General features: G+C 39.0%; 1 protein-coding gene and 1 long non-coding RNA gene across 2 annotated transcripts; both read right to left on the bottom strand.

The window, feature by feature from the left end:
• Window positions 1-2,674: 2,674 nt before the first annotated feature.
• LOC125943337 (uncharacterized) lies at window positions 2,675-14,020 on the bottom strand. Its single transcript, XR_007465749.1, has 2 exons — window positions 13,617-14,020; window positions 2,675-9,566 (listed from the first exon to the last, which is right to left on the bottom strand). It is a non-coding gene; the product is annotated as an uncharacterized LOC125943337 (long non-coding RNA).
• Window positions 14,021-14,030: 10 nt separating this feature from the next.
• LOC119440771 (zinc finger and BTB domain-containing protein 8A-like) lies at window positions 14,031-15,838 on the bottom strand. The gene is made up of 2 exons (XM_049663049.1): window positions 15,835-15,838; window positions 14,031-14,542 (listed from the first exon to the last, which is right to left on the bottom strand). Exons 1-2 carry the CDS (start codon window positions 15,836-15,838, stop codon window positions 14,031-14,033), a joined length of 516 nt encoding a protein of 171 aa, XP_049519006.1.
• Between the last annotated feature and the right edge of the window lie 427 nt (window positions 15,839-16,265).

Consider the following 16,265-nt stretch of genomic DNA (forward strand, 5'->3'; position numbering starts at 1 on the left):
TTGTGTGTGTGTGTTTGTCCATTTACCAACTTAATACTTGTATTAACCTTTAACCACAAACGCCAGCTCACTAGCTGAAAGCTTCACCACCCAGCCTTTGCACAATCACTACACGCCCAGCTGCCTCAATAGTGACAAGTGTCAATATGACACGGTTTAGGTCCACTATTCCAGAACCAGAAGTTTTACACAAACTGCCCCCTCCTCCCTTTCTAACAGAATACTTAAAATTTTATTGCATGCAAGATTTCATATGTCACAGCCAACCTTCACAACCTTTTTAACATACACACCAGTTTTGAAAAACATGTTAAGCAGAAGTGTGTGTAAAGTCTCGTCTTATTAAATTGATAAACCTTCACTAAAGACTAAAAAATTTACACCATGAAAGTAAAAAATGCATTTGTAAATTCATGAGCAAGAACCGTAAGAACTAATTTCCCCCAAAAAACAGCAATAACCTTGCAGCATGGACAATGTGGCTCAGTTTTGACTCTTCGCATTCACTTTCAGCATGTGGCCCAACCAGAAAGCAAGACAATGCAACAATAAATTACCATTACAACCTTAAAAGCCCTGCTTCTCTGCATGTTTTTGAAATAACATACTTTTAAACCTGACTGTGGCTCCCAGATGTGGTTTAAACAACTCGCCATCATACAAGTGCGTCAGTATTCCTCACATAAATGAGGCTAGTCTAAAGGCTTGCCAATGGGTGCCAAGGGTGTTAACATCATAAACATTGTAATAATTTACTAACCTCAACCTTTCTTTTTTAAATTTGGCTAGGCTGTGGGTGATTTTCATGCCATGAAGGGCACCCATGCCAAGCTTGGCCAAGCTTGGCTAGACCATCAGCCATTTACCCAGACCCCTGAGGTGAGAAAGAGCCTAAATTTTGGTTTCCTATGCACCAATAAAAATCTGGAGGGCAATGGACAAGGCAGCTATAAGTAACAGCAGATTCTACCAGAATCGGTGACCATTAGAAAAAGGAACAAACACACCCATGTAAGGTGGGAGAAGCACACAGCAAAATTTGCTACCCCAAGTCCATTCTTGCTTGTCTTGATTTCTCCCAGCTTTCCAACAACTAAACTTTTTTATTATTACCAATAAACAATTAAAATTATCATAACTTTTTCAGAAGCCAGTTTGTATATTGAGAAAATTCAGTTAATGGTGGTGTTTTTCTACCACTTAGTATTGCGTGCTTTATCATCTTAGCAAGCCTGTGGCTGACAAGGACAGCAGAATTTGTCATTTGGGCATGCTTGGACACTAGTCAGAACCCCTACAAGCTTCACACCAGAGGCTAAACTTGTCAACCGTAAGGCTGCCATAATTATATATTAGGCAGTACAATTATTCTACAACATGGATAACAAGTACGCATGGTAAAAAGAGCTGTACACAGAAGCTTCAACATATGATGCAGAAAAAACTTTGAACAAAAGTGTTGTGAAAATAACATACCTTCCTGCTGCATACAATTATGCACTTACTGGTAGCCTCACAAAGTAATACGGATGCTAGAAATCCTAAAAATCCAGCTTTCTTGACAGTGAAATGATTTTTTTTTAATGAAAGAAGGGATGAGGAGGGTTGAGCAGGCATTGAGGGCTCATTCACACCTGTGACTCACAGAGGTCGAGCGACCAAGTTGGTTGCAAGTGGCTGCATATGTCAAAAAGCGACTGTTTTGTGTCAGTTGCTCGCTGGTCAATTTTTCAGTTGCGCAACTCCAGACACACGGCCGCTGAACCAATCAGCAGCACAGGAGCAGGACGTCTGTATACGATAACGCTTATTTTGCATGGCAATGGCGATGTGAGCAGACATCAATGGCACCAATCACGAGACAGTTCAATCTGGTGACGGGTCAGGTTGCATTAGCCTCACTGTGAACATCGGTCACCATGAGTTGCTTTCTGGTTGACAGACACGGTCAGTCGTGTGACCTCTGTCAATCACCAGTGTGGATGTGCCCTTCGGATTAAGTAGCTATGAAGCCACGACAATATTGCCCTTAAAAAGCAGCTTCTGACATGTAATAACAAAAAAAAAATTAACTGCAAAAGCACCATTTATGCAAATAATGCAGATCACAAATATAAATTTTCCGAGTCCATGGCCCGCACACCTCACTAACAAAGAATTTTTTTTTAAATTCTATTCCACTCACCTGCACACACACACACACACTTACACACACACACTTATACACACACACACAAAAAAAAGTTCAGCTAATTCGTACCTTTACCAATAGCCTCTATATGTAATTTACTCAGAATCTACAAATGTTACTGATTTGCATTCCAAGAAGCGTGCCTATCGTACAATCTAGTAGCTCAGCACTCCTCCATAATGGACTAAACACCATACACCAGAGCCACAATTATATCTATCCCACATGCACTTTCAAAGACCACCGACACCGGATACCATTGAAATCTGGAAATCTCACTGGGTCCTCTGCATGATCATTAAAATCTGCAAGCCCCATTGACTCTCTTCGACAAGCTTGTGCAAAGGATCCAATGAAGCTCACAGAACTTCAATAGTCTTTGGTTTCAATGGTCTTCAAGAGTGGGCATGTCACTGAGCTGTAGCTTCTTCTCAATGAAACACATAAAGAAAGTATGGAGATCAACAGTTTTTAATGTTTCAGTACTGCAATGACGCTTTTATAGTTGTGAAAAAATTCTCCACTATCAAACACTGCACACCATTCCTCCTTGTCATGAATAATGAGTCCGGCAATGTACAAGCATATTGTCTCTACGGTTGTACCTACGACCACACACATCACAAGCAAAGGACTTGGGCTGGGTCAAGTGCTGGCGTCGATGTCGCTGCATGCTGTAAGCATGTGTCATAGATTGGCCACAGAGTTCACAAGTGAACAGTGGGCATCCTCCTGCTTTGGTAGTGGTGCTGCTGCTGCTGCTGCTGTTGCTGCCGCCACTGCTAGGAAGAGGTTCCTTGCCAGACAGTTGCTGAAGCAGTACAGGGTGAGAGGAACCTAGAGGGGTGAATAAAAAGACATTATTTCGCTTGTGCTCTTGAAAACACACTTGTACCCTACCCTACTTGGTTTTCCAGTCTCTGCAATATAAAAAGCATCAAGCAGAAATCTACGCGGCATTGTTGCTGTACACACAAACCGACAACTGTTTCTCAATCCTTGAAACCCAATATAACAAAAAAGACAGAAGTTCACAGGGAGACGGAGGCTTTAGGTGAATGACAATTGTCAAACAAGGAATGTTACTGCAGCCAATGTTTCGATAAGGAAACATGTAGAAACAATGGCTCCAGTGACATTTCTTGTTCTACATTTGTTGTTCAGTTTTAACAAATATTATCTTACTTTTTTTAATGTAATAAGGGTAAACAAGCTGTTTTGTTGTTACTGAAAAAAAAAAGGCACTAAACTCTAGACAAAAGACATGACATGCAACATATGAGGCAGGCCTTTAAGAAAGCTTAAACCATTTTAATTGCATCAAAATGAGGACTTAAAGAAACAGAAAATGGTCTGATTAGATAAACAGCTGTTAAAGGCTCCAATTTTTTAATAAAGCACTATACATAAAAATCAAACAGCAGCGCCGCCACACCTGCTATGCATGCGATAACACTCTTTACTTTGCTTAAATTAACACCGCTTTTCTCAGGTTAAAACAATTACCATCCACCTTAGTGCAAAAAATAAAAAATAAAATAAAGAATAAAACTATGCATCAACAGGCATCTATCAGCTTCTCGTGCTATCGGGCAGCAAACAAATCAACATCATGACGCATACTCTATGATCATGCAGAGAGCTTAAGATGTCGATTTCTCAAAATTCATTCAATACAGAATTGCAAAAATACACAGCTTTGTACAAGATCTTTGACATGCTGGAAAAGCTTAAAAAGAAGAACTTAAAAAAGAAGCATTTGTCTAAAACTTGCCCATGCACTGCCATTAAATGTTTTTGTATCATGCGCATACTGTAGAGCCACTGCAACACTCTCTAAATAAAATAACATACTATTGACAATTAAGATACATGCATGCAACTATAATTTAACTATCAGTGTGGTAAGCATACAGTGGCAAATATATATATATATCTCTTAAATCAATCAATATGGCTTCTTCATAATAAGGCGGGTAAGCTGACATTGTTATGATCATGCAATTTGATAGTAACAATGCCTGTATCATTAATTAGCAAACTAGTAAATGTGTCAATCCAACAAATTGTGTTTTAACATGCACGAAGAACAGGAACACTAACATAAACATAATTGTAAAGTACTGCCACATAGCAGTACTTTAAAATAAAAAAAAGTGCAAAGTAGAACGAAAGCCCACCATAACAATAAAGCAAATGAAAGCATCAGTGGTAGGCTGAAGAATAAGAAAAGCAGATTAAAAAGTGCACAGACTTAAAGATGCTGGCAAAAGGACGAAATGCACAGTGCGTCAAAAACCCAAAAAAGTATTGCTAACTGAAAAGAACATGTACAAGAAACTAGAATGTGCAATAACAAAAAGATTTCGGCTGACAATCACAAAAAAAAACAAAAGGTGCACTTACATGACAAATATTTCATTGACAAGCTATGGCAAAGTATTCTGAAAGGCTTGCATAATAGTAATGTCGCCCATATGTCCAGTGCCTCAGCAGAAACAGTAAACTGCAGAGGTAGGAACTCGGGGCTTTGAAGACATACAGAGCATGCTGTGTAATGAAGACAGAAGCACTGGAAAGTTCTGGTTTTCACCATAGTAGTGTAAAGAGTCATACAAGCATGCATTGCAACCATTGTAGTGCAGAAAGAAACCTCTGGCTTGTTTATAGAGCAAGCAGACCGCTTAAAAGACATGATACTTTAAAAAAAAGAAAGCAACTGCTTTTCCATGTTCAGTGTTTTAAAAAAATTTGAAATTTGGTTTTCATTTGTGCTCACAAAGGCACACTAAAGGAAGTCATGCAGACTTTCCACACACATGTCCACAATGACCATGTACCTACAAGTCATGAACTGTGCATGCAACCAAGGCCAGCACACACAATTATTTCCATGCATCGTGTGATGTGATGCTGGCAATGCTGTACCGATTCCATGCAAACTCTCACAAGTGCAACTGGGAACTGTATAATGTGCCTTCCTCAAGATTAAATGGTCATGCAAAAAGAAACAAGGTCCTTCCAGCCACAAAATAAACCCCACTAAGTAAAATGAGAAGAATGCACACCATCTCATTTAGTTCAAGAGGCCTCAAAACAAGTTGGCCAAGGTATATGACATTAAATTTTTGCCCAATAAGTGACTCACAAGGACAAATAAAAACTACTACGTCTTCAAGATTTTTTTTATTTTATTAGGCAGCATACAAAAGTTACAGCATGTGACAACATGAGACTCAGTTTGGTTTAATAAATCTAAGGCATTATAAATGCACAAAGGTTCACAGAGCAAACTAAAAAAAAAAAAGAAAAGCAACACAAATTACATAATTACACAAACCAAAATGCAGGAATGGAGCCTTGTTCTCTTATCACAGACAGCCTATGCCTTCACAAGATGGCAATGAAAACATACTGACAACCAATGAATTCGTGATTAAAAGAATGCTACTGTGCACTGATGTGCTATGGACAAGTTAATTGTTTTATCACTGACTAACAAACTTCACTTTCTACGAGGCTATAGAATTCCCCACCTATAAAATAAAGAAGGCACAAGAACATAAATCACTGCTGTATCCATCTTTGCTTGACATCAAAATTTCAGTTTTTTGGGGGGTAATGTCTGTTGAGATAACTACTGCTGAACCTTGAGCTACATACTTGTGACAAAGTTGCAAGTAATGAAATAAATTCAATGCTATTTACGTTCAAGTGCACAAAAAATGCATGTTAACCCTTTCTGTACAGCAGGAAATGACCAAAAAATGTGCCAAATTTCCCAGAAATTTCCAGAAACGTAGCCTCATGACTGACGGTTATACTCATCACTGGCTATATTGGTACAAATTCCAGCGCCGACTATACACATCAGTGGTAAAGAAAGGGTTAAGTTTCAAGAGAAATCAGAGGTGATGTGACTCATCCTGCGATACTGCAGTTGAGAATCCAGAGCAGCATAACAGAGAATGAGATTCCATCGGCTCGTAGAAAGCAGTATGCCAGGACAAAATAGGAATATTCAAGGTATATTCAATACAATGAGTTGTGCCAACACATGGGGAACAAGAAATCCAGCAGATTCTTTAACACTTATGGTGCCACCTTTCTTAAAATTATTTTTGTGTTACTTACAGCTTGTCTGCAACACACTTAAAAATTCAAAGCATACATAGTTAACTAAATTGTAACAACTGTGAGGAATTTGGCTTGACACAATAACATAATATAAATGGAGGAATACCTGCCTTGCATTATCGCTAATTATTCATATTATCATGAGATGCTAGCGATATTACTTAACTCTTAATATGGTTGTTAGTGTGAAGATTTCCAAAATGGATGTCATAAAAACGAACCACATAAATCACTAATGTGGCTACACAAGGTGAAAACATCCTTTGATGCCCATGTCAGGGTACAATATTTATGCACTTCCTACCAATCATTATTTATACACGTCTGCCATGAACTTCAGTTTTGACATAAGCTACAATGAACACAAGATGACTACACAGAAAAGGGCAGCACCCTTTCCACACTGTGAGAAGTGCAGAAAGATGCATCAAAACTAAAAAATATTATTCAAGCTCGATTTGTAGTGATTTTTTGTGCATACACGCACAAACAACCATAGTATTTTTATAGTCAGCTTGCTTGTTCTTTTGCAGAAATTTTCCACGTAAAGATATTATGCAGCTTATTTGGCTTCACACAATGAACTGAATTATTTTCTAAAACTGTAGAGTCACGAGTAACAGTGAAAAATCTTTCAGAAAAGAAATGGCCTTGTTTCATCAACTTAAAATTAATTAAATGTACTCACATAATAGCAATATGCAAATAAAGATACATGTTCTCAAAAGTTGCATGTTGTCTCTTAAAACTTTAGAAGCTTATTGGCAAAACCAATGCAATAATAGAAAATTAAATTCATCTACGCATGCCTTCCCACAAGTGAGTGCACTCTCACTTCTCTTATTTGCCGACATCTCTATGGCCTGTGTAACTGATGAGGTATGAACCGAAAAGAAGAAGAAGAAGAAAAAAGCAAGTAACAAAATACTGCATTAAAAAATATAAATTAGGTGCAGACGAACTCCAAATTAATTTTTAAATTCTTTATCAAACAAGCAATGAAAATTTAATATTAAAGGCTCTGAACACAACCAGAAAAATTGGTACGAATTGGCCACAATGGACAAGTCCTGTACATTGTATGAAGACAGACATGGTGACCAGAAATACACTAGAATATGTCTTGCAGCACAGATACAATAAAAAGCAATGATGCTAATGCTGTAGCAGGAGTTCTCCTGCCACAACATGATGCCAAGAAAAAAAGGAGCTGATCATTCCATAAATTCTAACATTTCACAAGAAGGATAAACAAAAGTGTCTTGTACACTGAGAGGAGCATGGGTCAGTGTTTCAAGTGCAATGTCATGGCCAAAATTCAACAGTCAAATATATAGTTTCTGCATGGAACCTCAACAAGTTATGGAGTTTAATGCAGAAACTACACTTTAAGGAGAGCTATAAAAAAGAGCACAAAACATTTATACTAGGAAATAGACAAGGCCAGTGGTCAGATGGACAGGAATAAAGCATAAGTACAGCCCTGGTTGGAAGAAATGAAGTTGCTACTTGCACAACAAGAGCTGACTCCATACAGTGTGTCTAATCAGCATTCTACTGTGCTCCAAAGCTTTAAAGAAGGAAGTGAATTTTCAACCTTGCTTTCCAGAGATCTCAAGCACTAAGAGTTGGCTGTGACATTATGCAATCTGAACTCACCGCTTAGCGGTTTCATTTCTTTATAGCACAAAAAATAAAGCAACTGCTGCAAACCTCAATACTCCATTCAGAAAGGAAAATACAGCACTGGGACATAAGTCAGTCTCCCGCTGGTTTTAGAGAGAAGGTTGAAGAGAAACTTCTGTAGCTCTGCACATAATGTGAACTAGTAGAAAACACTTCCTGCAATACGTTCCCTGTTCCATATCCAGCATATCAATGAAAAACCGTTCCAAGGTCCCTTGACTGCGTGCTCAAGAGATGCGTAGGGTAAGTGTACATGCTTGCACAGCAAAGTGGCGTGAACAATGAGGCTTTTTGCAGATTTATCATACAGTGGTAATTACATTTATACTAGCTTTACATAACTTAATTTTGAATGCTCATCTACATTAAAACTTTTATGGCTAACATACGAAAAGTTGCCTCAGTATCGCCGGCAAAAGTAAGTACAGCAAAGGCTGCACAAGTTTTCAGTAGCTACAGACTTGTGTTACTATGGGCACTGTGGCAAAGTGTATGTTCCAAACATGCAACATATTAGCAGACACAGTTACTAAATCGTTTGAGCAATTCATCTGTAACATCACCAGAAGTTCTTCATATGATCAAACAAGTGAAATAAGAACCCCCAGCTGCAGGAACTAAATATCCTATACTTCAGGAAAGGAACTCAGAAATAAAATATGTTTTCAAAAGAAGCACGAACAGTGCTTGTAATATATTATGTGTCCTTCACAGGTCAGCACTTTGGCATCAATAGACATGTGCTAATATCATAAACAAACTGACAAGTGCAAAAAAGCTCATGTGTATCCAGTACTTGCAAGGTTACACTGGTATGTGTCAACAAAGCTGACTGAAACATGGGGTGCAGGCAATAAATGTTTATGAAGTACTTCATAAAATGTTGGGTCACCTCATTCTCAGCAGCCATGTGTTGAGATCTCTTCCTCCCCTTGCATTATTTTGCAAGTGACTAATGGCAACAAATGTCCACTTCTTAATGTCAGGCATTACACACATTCAAAACACAATGTGCATCCTTAATGTGGACAAATGAAAAGGAAAAGGTTTGTGTAACAATGTGTGGCTCTCACTCATGGCCTCTACCTCAAAGGAGTTAAAAAAAGAAAAGGTACACATTCAGAACTTACCACTGCACTGCTCACATAGCACACTCACTGAAGACGAGCATCAAAAATCCAAGCAAAGCCTTCCATTCAACTCGATGTGTGATGATCAGGGCTGCCCCGGTTACGACATCTCGGCCGGCCCCTCTGGCCTTGCTGCAAGACAACACCATGCACACCTTGCATGTGAGAGCGCAGGTTGTCGATCCAGTTGAACCTTCGAGGACAGAAGTCACACTGGTGCTTTAGAAAATTGGGGTTGTGAATGACACGGTGCCGTCGCATAGTGTAAGCTGTTGAAAAGTCTTTGTGGCAGATGTCACAGGGAAACCGCACTTCTTCTTTCTCTCGTGATGGGACCGGTTGCCATAGCAATGACTTTGCAAGAAGCTGCACTGTGCTGGTTCTGTCATGGGCATTGGTGTCGACAGGTGTGACTGTAATATCTGAAACAAAAGAAAGTAGGTGCGCTGTGGCGACACAAACAACTCATAGCTCGAAGCATCAGTATGGCCATTGCGTACACAATAAAAGGGATATAGTTTCACAGCGAGTGCATCAAGTTTAACCTTATAGTGTCTTTTGAGTACACATGTTTAAGAGCAGAGCTTAAAAGAAAGCAATGAGGGAGAATATTGGAAGCTTGAAATTAGCATCTTGGTGTCTACAAATGGCCATAACAGAATCATCAAAACCTATGACAAGAGCACACTACTCAGGTATTTACACCAATGCAGCACCAAAAAAAGGGGGGAAAAAAGAGAATCTGTAAAATGGTACTCCTAAATTTAAGGTGCTCAAAAAGATAAAGCAGAACTGAGATCACTATAATAAAATAAAAATATATAAAGTCACACAAAAACACAACAGCACAGTTTGTCAACTAAAGCAAGTTATTGGACGTTTGATTTTGACGCTTCAAAAGCACAATCTGAAAATGCAAGTGCCAAAAGAAGCTAACGAGTGATGTACACAAATAACATGAATGCTCACTGTGCCCACAATTCTTTTAAAAAATGTTTCTCAAATATTTTCAGTATCCAGTTTTAGAAATATTTGTATCTCAATGGTATGTAATTATGAGGGCTTTAAAAAAATGGACAGCTGCATTTCACAGCCTAATGAAGGACAAAAGGAAGCATTTATGTTCATGCAGTTAAGCTTCACTTCACACAGAAAATACTTTGATCCGATTTTCAAGTCAGTTACACAAATAATCCTGTTTGAGTGGCAAACATTCAAGCCATTTATTTTGGTGGCAGAAAAGATGAAAAGCACAGACTCACTTTATGTTTTCGAAGTCTAAATAAAACTTTATTCCCTTGCAACAAAATAGACTCCAGCTTTCAATTGCCAACTCAGCTAGACTATTTATAAAGCACATCTACAAATGTAAACAAATAAACTACGAAAAGTAACAACTATGATAAAATGCAAATTCCAAATAACAAATGCATTATCAGTACATGCGAACAGAAGTAAAAGGAAGAGACGTGAGCATCACAGCAAGAAAGCAAGGAGCCAACTGCTGCAAACTGTCAACCACTGGGGAAAAGAAAGGGGGGGGGGGGGGGGCGTTAAGGCTGTTATGCATGATAGCAATGCGACAGTCATAGTGCACAAATGGGAAAATGGAAAGCGAATTTCTTGTAAGCACAAAAGAACGGAGATCTTTCGGAGTGAAGACACTGCTGCCATGACAACCAAAAAGAGTGTATGTATTTAAATACTGTCATCCTAAAAATAGCTACACCATAGCCTTTTGCCAATGCAAGTAGAGTTTTTAGGCACTCTGGAATGTGGGAGAGAAATTTTCCTAATTTGATGCTAAAATTTGCATCTCTCTCCCAGAGGAGCAGGCATCAAATATTTGTGCCTAGAACTAGTGGGAAAGAGAAGAGGAAACAAACTGACACACACCTTGGCAAACACAAATTAACTTTGCCACAACCATAAATGACTTTTGCTCAAAATGAACAGTGCTAACAAAGAACAACTTAAAGGGGTCACAAACTCAACTAAGGATGTTGTCACAAGAAATGGGTTAAATGCTGAAGTCCAGAATAATATGAAGTTTCTTGTCACAATGATCGTATGATACTGCAATGCCCTTAAAAGTATAGTTAGTTCTAAATGTCCTGGCTCTAGATTGTGCGTGCCTGAACTAGATAATCTTTATGAATACAAGCTTCTGCCTTATTTATTGAAGCTTGCAGAAACTTCTAGCAATGTACAACTACACTTGAAGGCAACTCGGGGATTACTGCGTATAGTTGCAGCATATTAGGAGTGAAACAATAAGCCTTGGCAGATTGAAATGACACTTTTGCCTGGCAACATCAACATTTGAGACTTCCTATTACAACAAAACATAATGTAACCACACATCATTTTAAAGTGAAATAATGATAAAATGAGATAACATTTAAAAGGACAACAAAATAAAGTACTAAAAAAACTTAATGTAAGCTCGTTTTAGAGCTCAAGCTCAGGCAGTTTTATGCATGCATTACTTAATGGTATATTTCATGAGTGCTGCAGACTTTGGTCATTCTCCGAGTAATAGACATCATCCCCATGCCATGTAGCCTAATACCTTTAAATGGGTGACTCCAATGTCCCAAAGCTACACATAGAAAGTGAATGCCGCCACAGTGGGCTCCGAAATGTTTTGACCCCTTAGCCTTCTCTCAATGTGTACAAAACTTGTGAACCTGAATTGACCAGTGCACAAATTTTACATTTTTTTCCCCTCCACTTCTAGCTATAAACTTGGTTTAAAAGTTAGCCATGACACTATAACCATCCCTAGTAGGAGGAAATAAACCAAAATATGGGAGTCACAAAGCAAATGTTACGAACTTTCATTAGTGAAAGGGAATTCGGCAGAATCCCGTGGGGTGGAGGTACTACCACATTCAGTGTAACTTGCAAAGTGCTAGCTGTGGCCAGAGCATTCTTCAGGTAGTGCTGGAAAGCGCAGTGTATGATGTGCATTTCAGGTATGGCAAAACCCTCCTCTGCATTTTTCTTGAGCGTGAATCGTGTTAGCATCACTAGCTCAACCAGGAAATCACTACAGCCATGGGTTAAACATTGCAAGTTATACTGAATGTGATAACAACTTCATGCTTCACTCGAGAGGGTTACCCTTTTCATGCCACATGCTTGTAAAGCAGTGTGCTTTTAAGCTGACTTGAAAATATCGGCCAATGTTTTAAGAAAACATAAACGCGAATTTTCCCACGCTTCATAAAGGTTGTGAAATTAGGCTTTTTACCACAGAAAAAGAAAGAAATCCTGCTCAAGCATGGCAGCCTTGAGATCGTTTTCAAAAATTGGGTCTGGATGCTGCTGGCTACCATAAAAGAAGGCTCAAGAGATTCTACATCTTCCAGATCAGGCGCAGTGAGTAATCACTACAGCATGAGTATCTAGGGCTTAAAAAAAAAAAAAAAAGAACTACAGGCAGCGCACATAACATTGACTGACTATCACAAAAATGGCCCTTGTCCGATTTCATAAAAAAATCAAGTCCCAATATTAAGCCATGCCAAATACGATTCAATCTGTCTTAGGAAAGATAATGTACAGGACATGGGGCAGAAAGTATCCAAGACAGAAGCAAGCTACAACCCATTACAAGTGTCAATACGTGCAAAAGATTACACACAAAAATAATAATTTTGACTTCTGGAACTCAAAAGTGTTAAGCATAGATTGCTAAGCTGGCATATAGCCCAAAGAAAGAGAAAACAAGTACTTTAAAGTGGCCACAGCTCACATTGATACCATGAAGTACAACAAAGTGCAACAAAGCGCATATGCTTCAAGCAGTAAAGCCCTCAGCCAACTTGAAATGGCGTTAGGTATGAGCGCAAGACTAAAGTCTGTATCAATGTAAAAGTTCAACCTAAAACATCTGAAGCACTTATTTTTGTTGTCATCCACATCACCACAGATTAAAAAAACATAAAATTTAAAAGACAATGAAATGATAAATCGAAACATTATCACACTGTTTCATGCACTGTTGCCACATGTGCAGATTGTATTCTTAGTTTATGCAGAATATTTCAATATGCTAAGCAAAGTGACCCTTTAGAACATATTATCTTCGAATTAAAACAATTGCTTGTCATTTATTCCCACTAGCTAGTATAAACACTATCTTTATTTTCAACAATTTTCTGTTTGAAGGCATTTAATGTTTGCACATGTTGTACAAAGTGCAACTTACTTAAAGTAGCAGCAATGCTATCTCTGCACAGTGGCCAATAAAATCTCTGCATCTGGCACAAATTATTTTGAAGGCTGCTAAAATGTAAATGAACGTGTCAATGCTTAGTCATGCTCTCCACAAGTGATGTGTCACAGTATGCATGAATATCGGTAAGCTCCTCTTGTACACCAGATATTTCAGTGGCAACTACTACAACAAGAAAAACAAACATGTGTACCATTTGTTGACTGTAAACTGGAGAATTTAAACTTACATGTGCAACTCAGGTGCATAAGAGCAGTTAGTCTTGGGTAATAACATGGCAATGCCACACTTGTGCAGCAAGCACCAGAAGAGGTACACACCCAGGTACAAAAACTGCACGCACTCTGTTGTCACACAGGGATCCAGCCGAAAGCAGCAAATAAATGTCCACATACCGAAGTATACCTCAAGCATGGATGCCACCGCATCCATTTATAACACTGTGTTGTCAACGCAATAAGCTCACACTGTGGTCTATCACTAACACAAACAGCCTCACAAGGAATACACATGGCCAGCAGCCAAGACACACAACCCTCATAGCTTGCAGCACGTGAAGGAGTACACACATGCACACACGCCATTAGTGGCACGTCGCACTGGACGGCACAAGTGTTGCTCAGCTTTTCACTCAAACCTGGTGTCACAATGCCATGCTGGGCGGAGGCTGCTTGCGCCCCTTTGGGTCCACATTGAGTTGATGCACACTGCGAATATGCCGCTTGACATCATCGGGCCAGTTGAACTGCTTGGGGCAGAGGAAGCAGGGGAACTTCCGTCTTACTGGCCAGTGCAGAAGCTGGTGGCGCTTGAAGTTCGCTTTGTTGGCAAAGGTATGCAAGCAAATAGGACAGACAATGCGCTTGAGTGGCGAACGCATGGATGATTCCAGGTCATAGCCAAACTCGTGGGAAGGCTCAGACGTTTCAAACGAAGCCTCTGGAGAAGGTTCGACATGTGGCTGCCGCTGTTGGTGGGCAGGCACAGACAATGCAGACAGTGTCTGATTGGGAGACAGATGAGAAAGGTATGGAGAGTCGCCCCCAGTAGCTGTAGTAAAGCCAAATTCTTCAAGAGGTTCTTCAAGAGGCTCTTCTTCATCGGTATTGTCCGTGTCGATTTCCTCTTCCTCCTCCTCTTCATAAAGGCCAAGCTCTGAAAATTTTTTTTTCTTCTGTCAGTGTTTTATTGTACTCCACAACACAATAAAAACATACACTTTTAAAAAATAGGTAAAATGCTGTACACACATGAAGGCCAGTTTACCTGCACAAACTTAATCAAAACAAGGCTCAAGGTTGACCTGATGCAGAAGACTCTGTATAGGTAGCATACCTTAAAGGTACATTAACTAAATCCCAGCCCTTGTTTTCCCATCTTTAATTCAATAATGCACGTGTGAAGCACACCTCAAGAACAATGGCAGAAAAACAGAAAGGCACCAATAAATAAACATTTCCTTCAATGTACTAGTTTTAAATAAGACTCAAGGCACGGGCTGATACTCCAGACAATTTTGTGCATGAAACGTAAACAGAGCCTGTTTTTCTCTCTCTTGAATCAAAATGCAGACGAAGAAGGTATTGTCCATTATCCTTAATCTAATATGGCTGTTAAGCAAATAGGTTACAGAACTAAGCAAGAAGGGCCCCATTTCTAATAATGAAAAGTAACATTTATAATTAACTCTAATTCAAAGCTCTATTTTTAACAGAACTGTTAAGGACAAGGACACAAAACCAGCCACTGACACATCTTTGCCATTTGCACTTGCGACATTTTACTGTTATGTTTCACCGTCGATTATTTAAACTAATATGAAAACTGCTCAAAGGCAAGCATATAGCCAAAATGCAAATAAACGTAAGCTTTTAGTGTGGTTGATGTGAATGCTAAGTCAGATATTTCAGAGAATATACTGACTAGCACTGCACCAAGAGAAGTGAACAATATAGTCTGAAATGCTGCATGCAATCTTCTATTTTACGTGGAAACAGATACATTCTGTGGTATTTCTACTATACAAGATTTCTGCTGCAGATCAATTTGAAGGCTATTTGATCTGCATGGTATTGTTATTCACACATTAAAGAAACGAAAGCTTAGTATAAAGTGCTTTGTCGAACACATTAATACCCACCAAAAAGTGACGCAATAGCATAGAAAATGGATTTGTGTGCACTAGGGCACTCAATAAAATTTTGTGATTAGAAGAATAATTATCTTTTGTAATATTTAGGTATACAGACACGTGAAACTGCAATGGTGTTATAAGCATGCTATATTGTTCTCTTTCTGCGAAGTACACACAGAAGACAATGTATTATTTGTTGCGAGTAATTCCATACCAAAGAGCTTATGACCAAACCAGACATTAGACCAGTGCTATGGTTGCCAGTGCTTAGCTTATATTAACAGTATAGAGGCATCTAACTACATTTCTACACCCATAGTGGAGTGCCAGCAGCCATCACGCCATCTCATTGTGATACATTCAATTTTTCTGTAGTACTTTGGCCTGGGATATTTTGCAGCAGGTAGTACATAACCAAGTCTTCATTGGGAAAATGCAATGAATATGAAAGAGCTGCATTAAACTCTCAACCATCATAACAACTCAGCTCCACACAATGAAACTTTGGAGGACAACAAAGGTACACGATTATAGCAGAGCAACCACATGCAGAAGAGACAACACTGTGCAACTAAGCTGTTATCCGCAATGAATAAGCAAATCTGTGTTTCTAATTGCAGACACACTTTCTCAGCTTAAACTTCAAAGGCGTATTCACTGGGTGCTGCTGCCAATCGTGCTATCATTTGGACAAAGTGCGATTCCTTTGAAGATGGCTTCTCACACAGGCGTATCTGAAATGGA

Source organism: Dermacentor silvarum, chromosome 2 (assembly GCF_013339745.2).
Source record: "Dermacentor silvarum isolate Dsil-2018 chromosome 2, BIME_Dsil_1.4, whole genome shotgun sequence".
Taxonomy (NCBI): Eukaryota; Metazoa; Arthropoda; class Arachnida; order Ixodida; family Ixodidae; genus Dermacentor; species Dermacentor silvarum.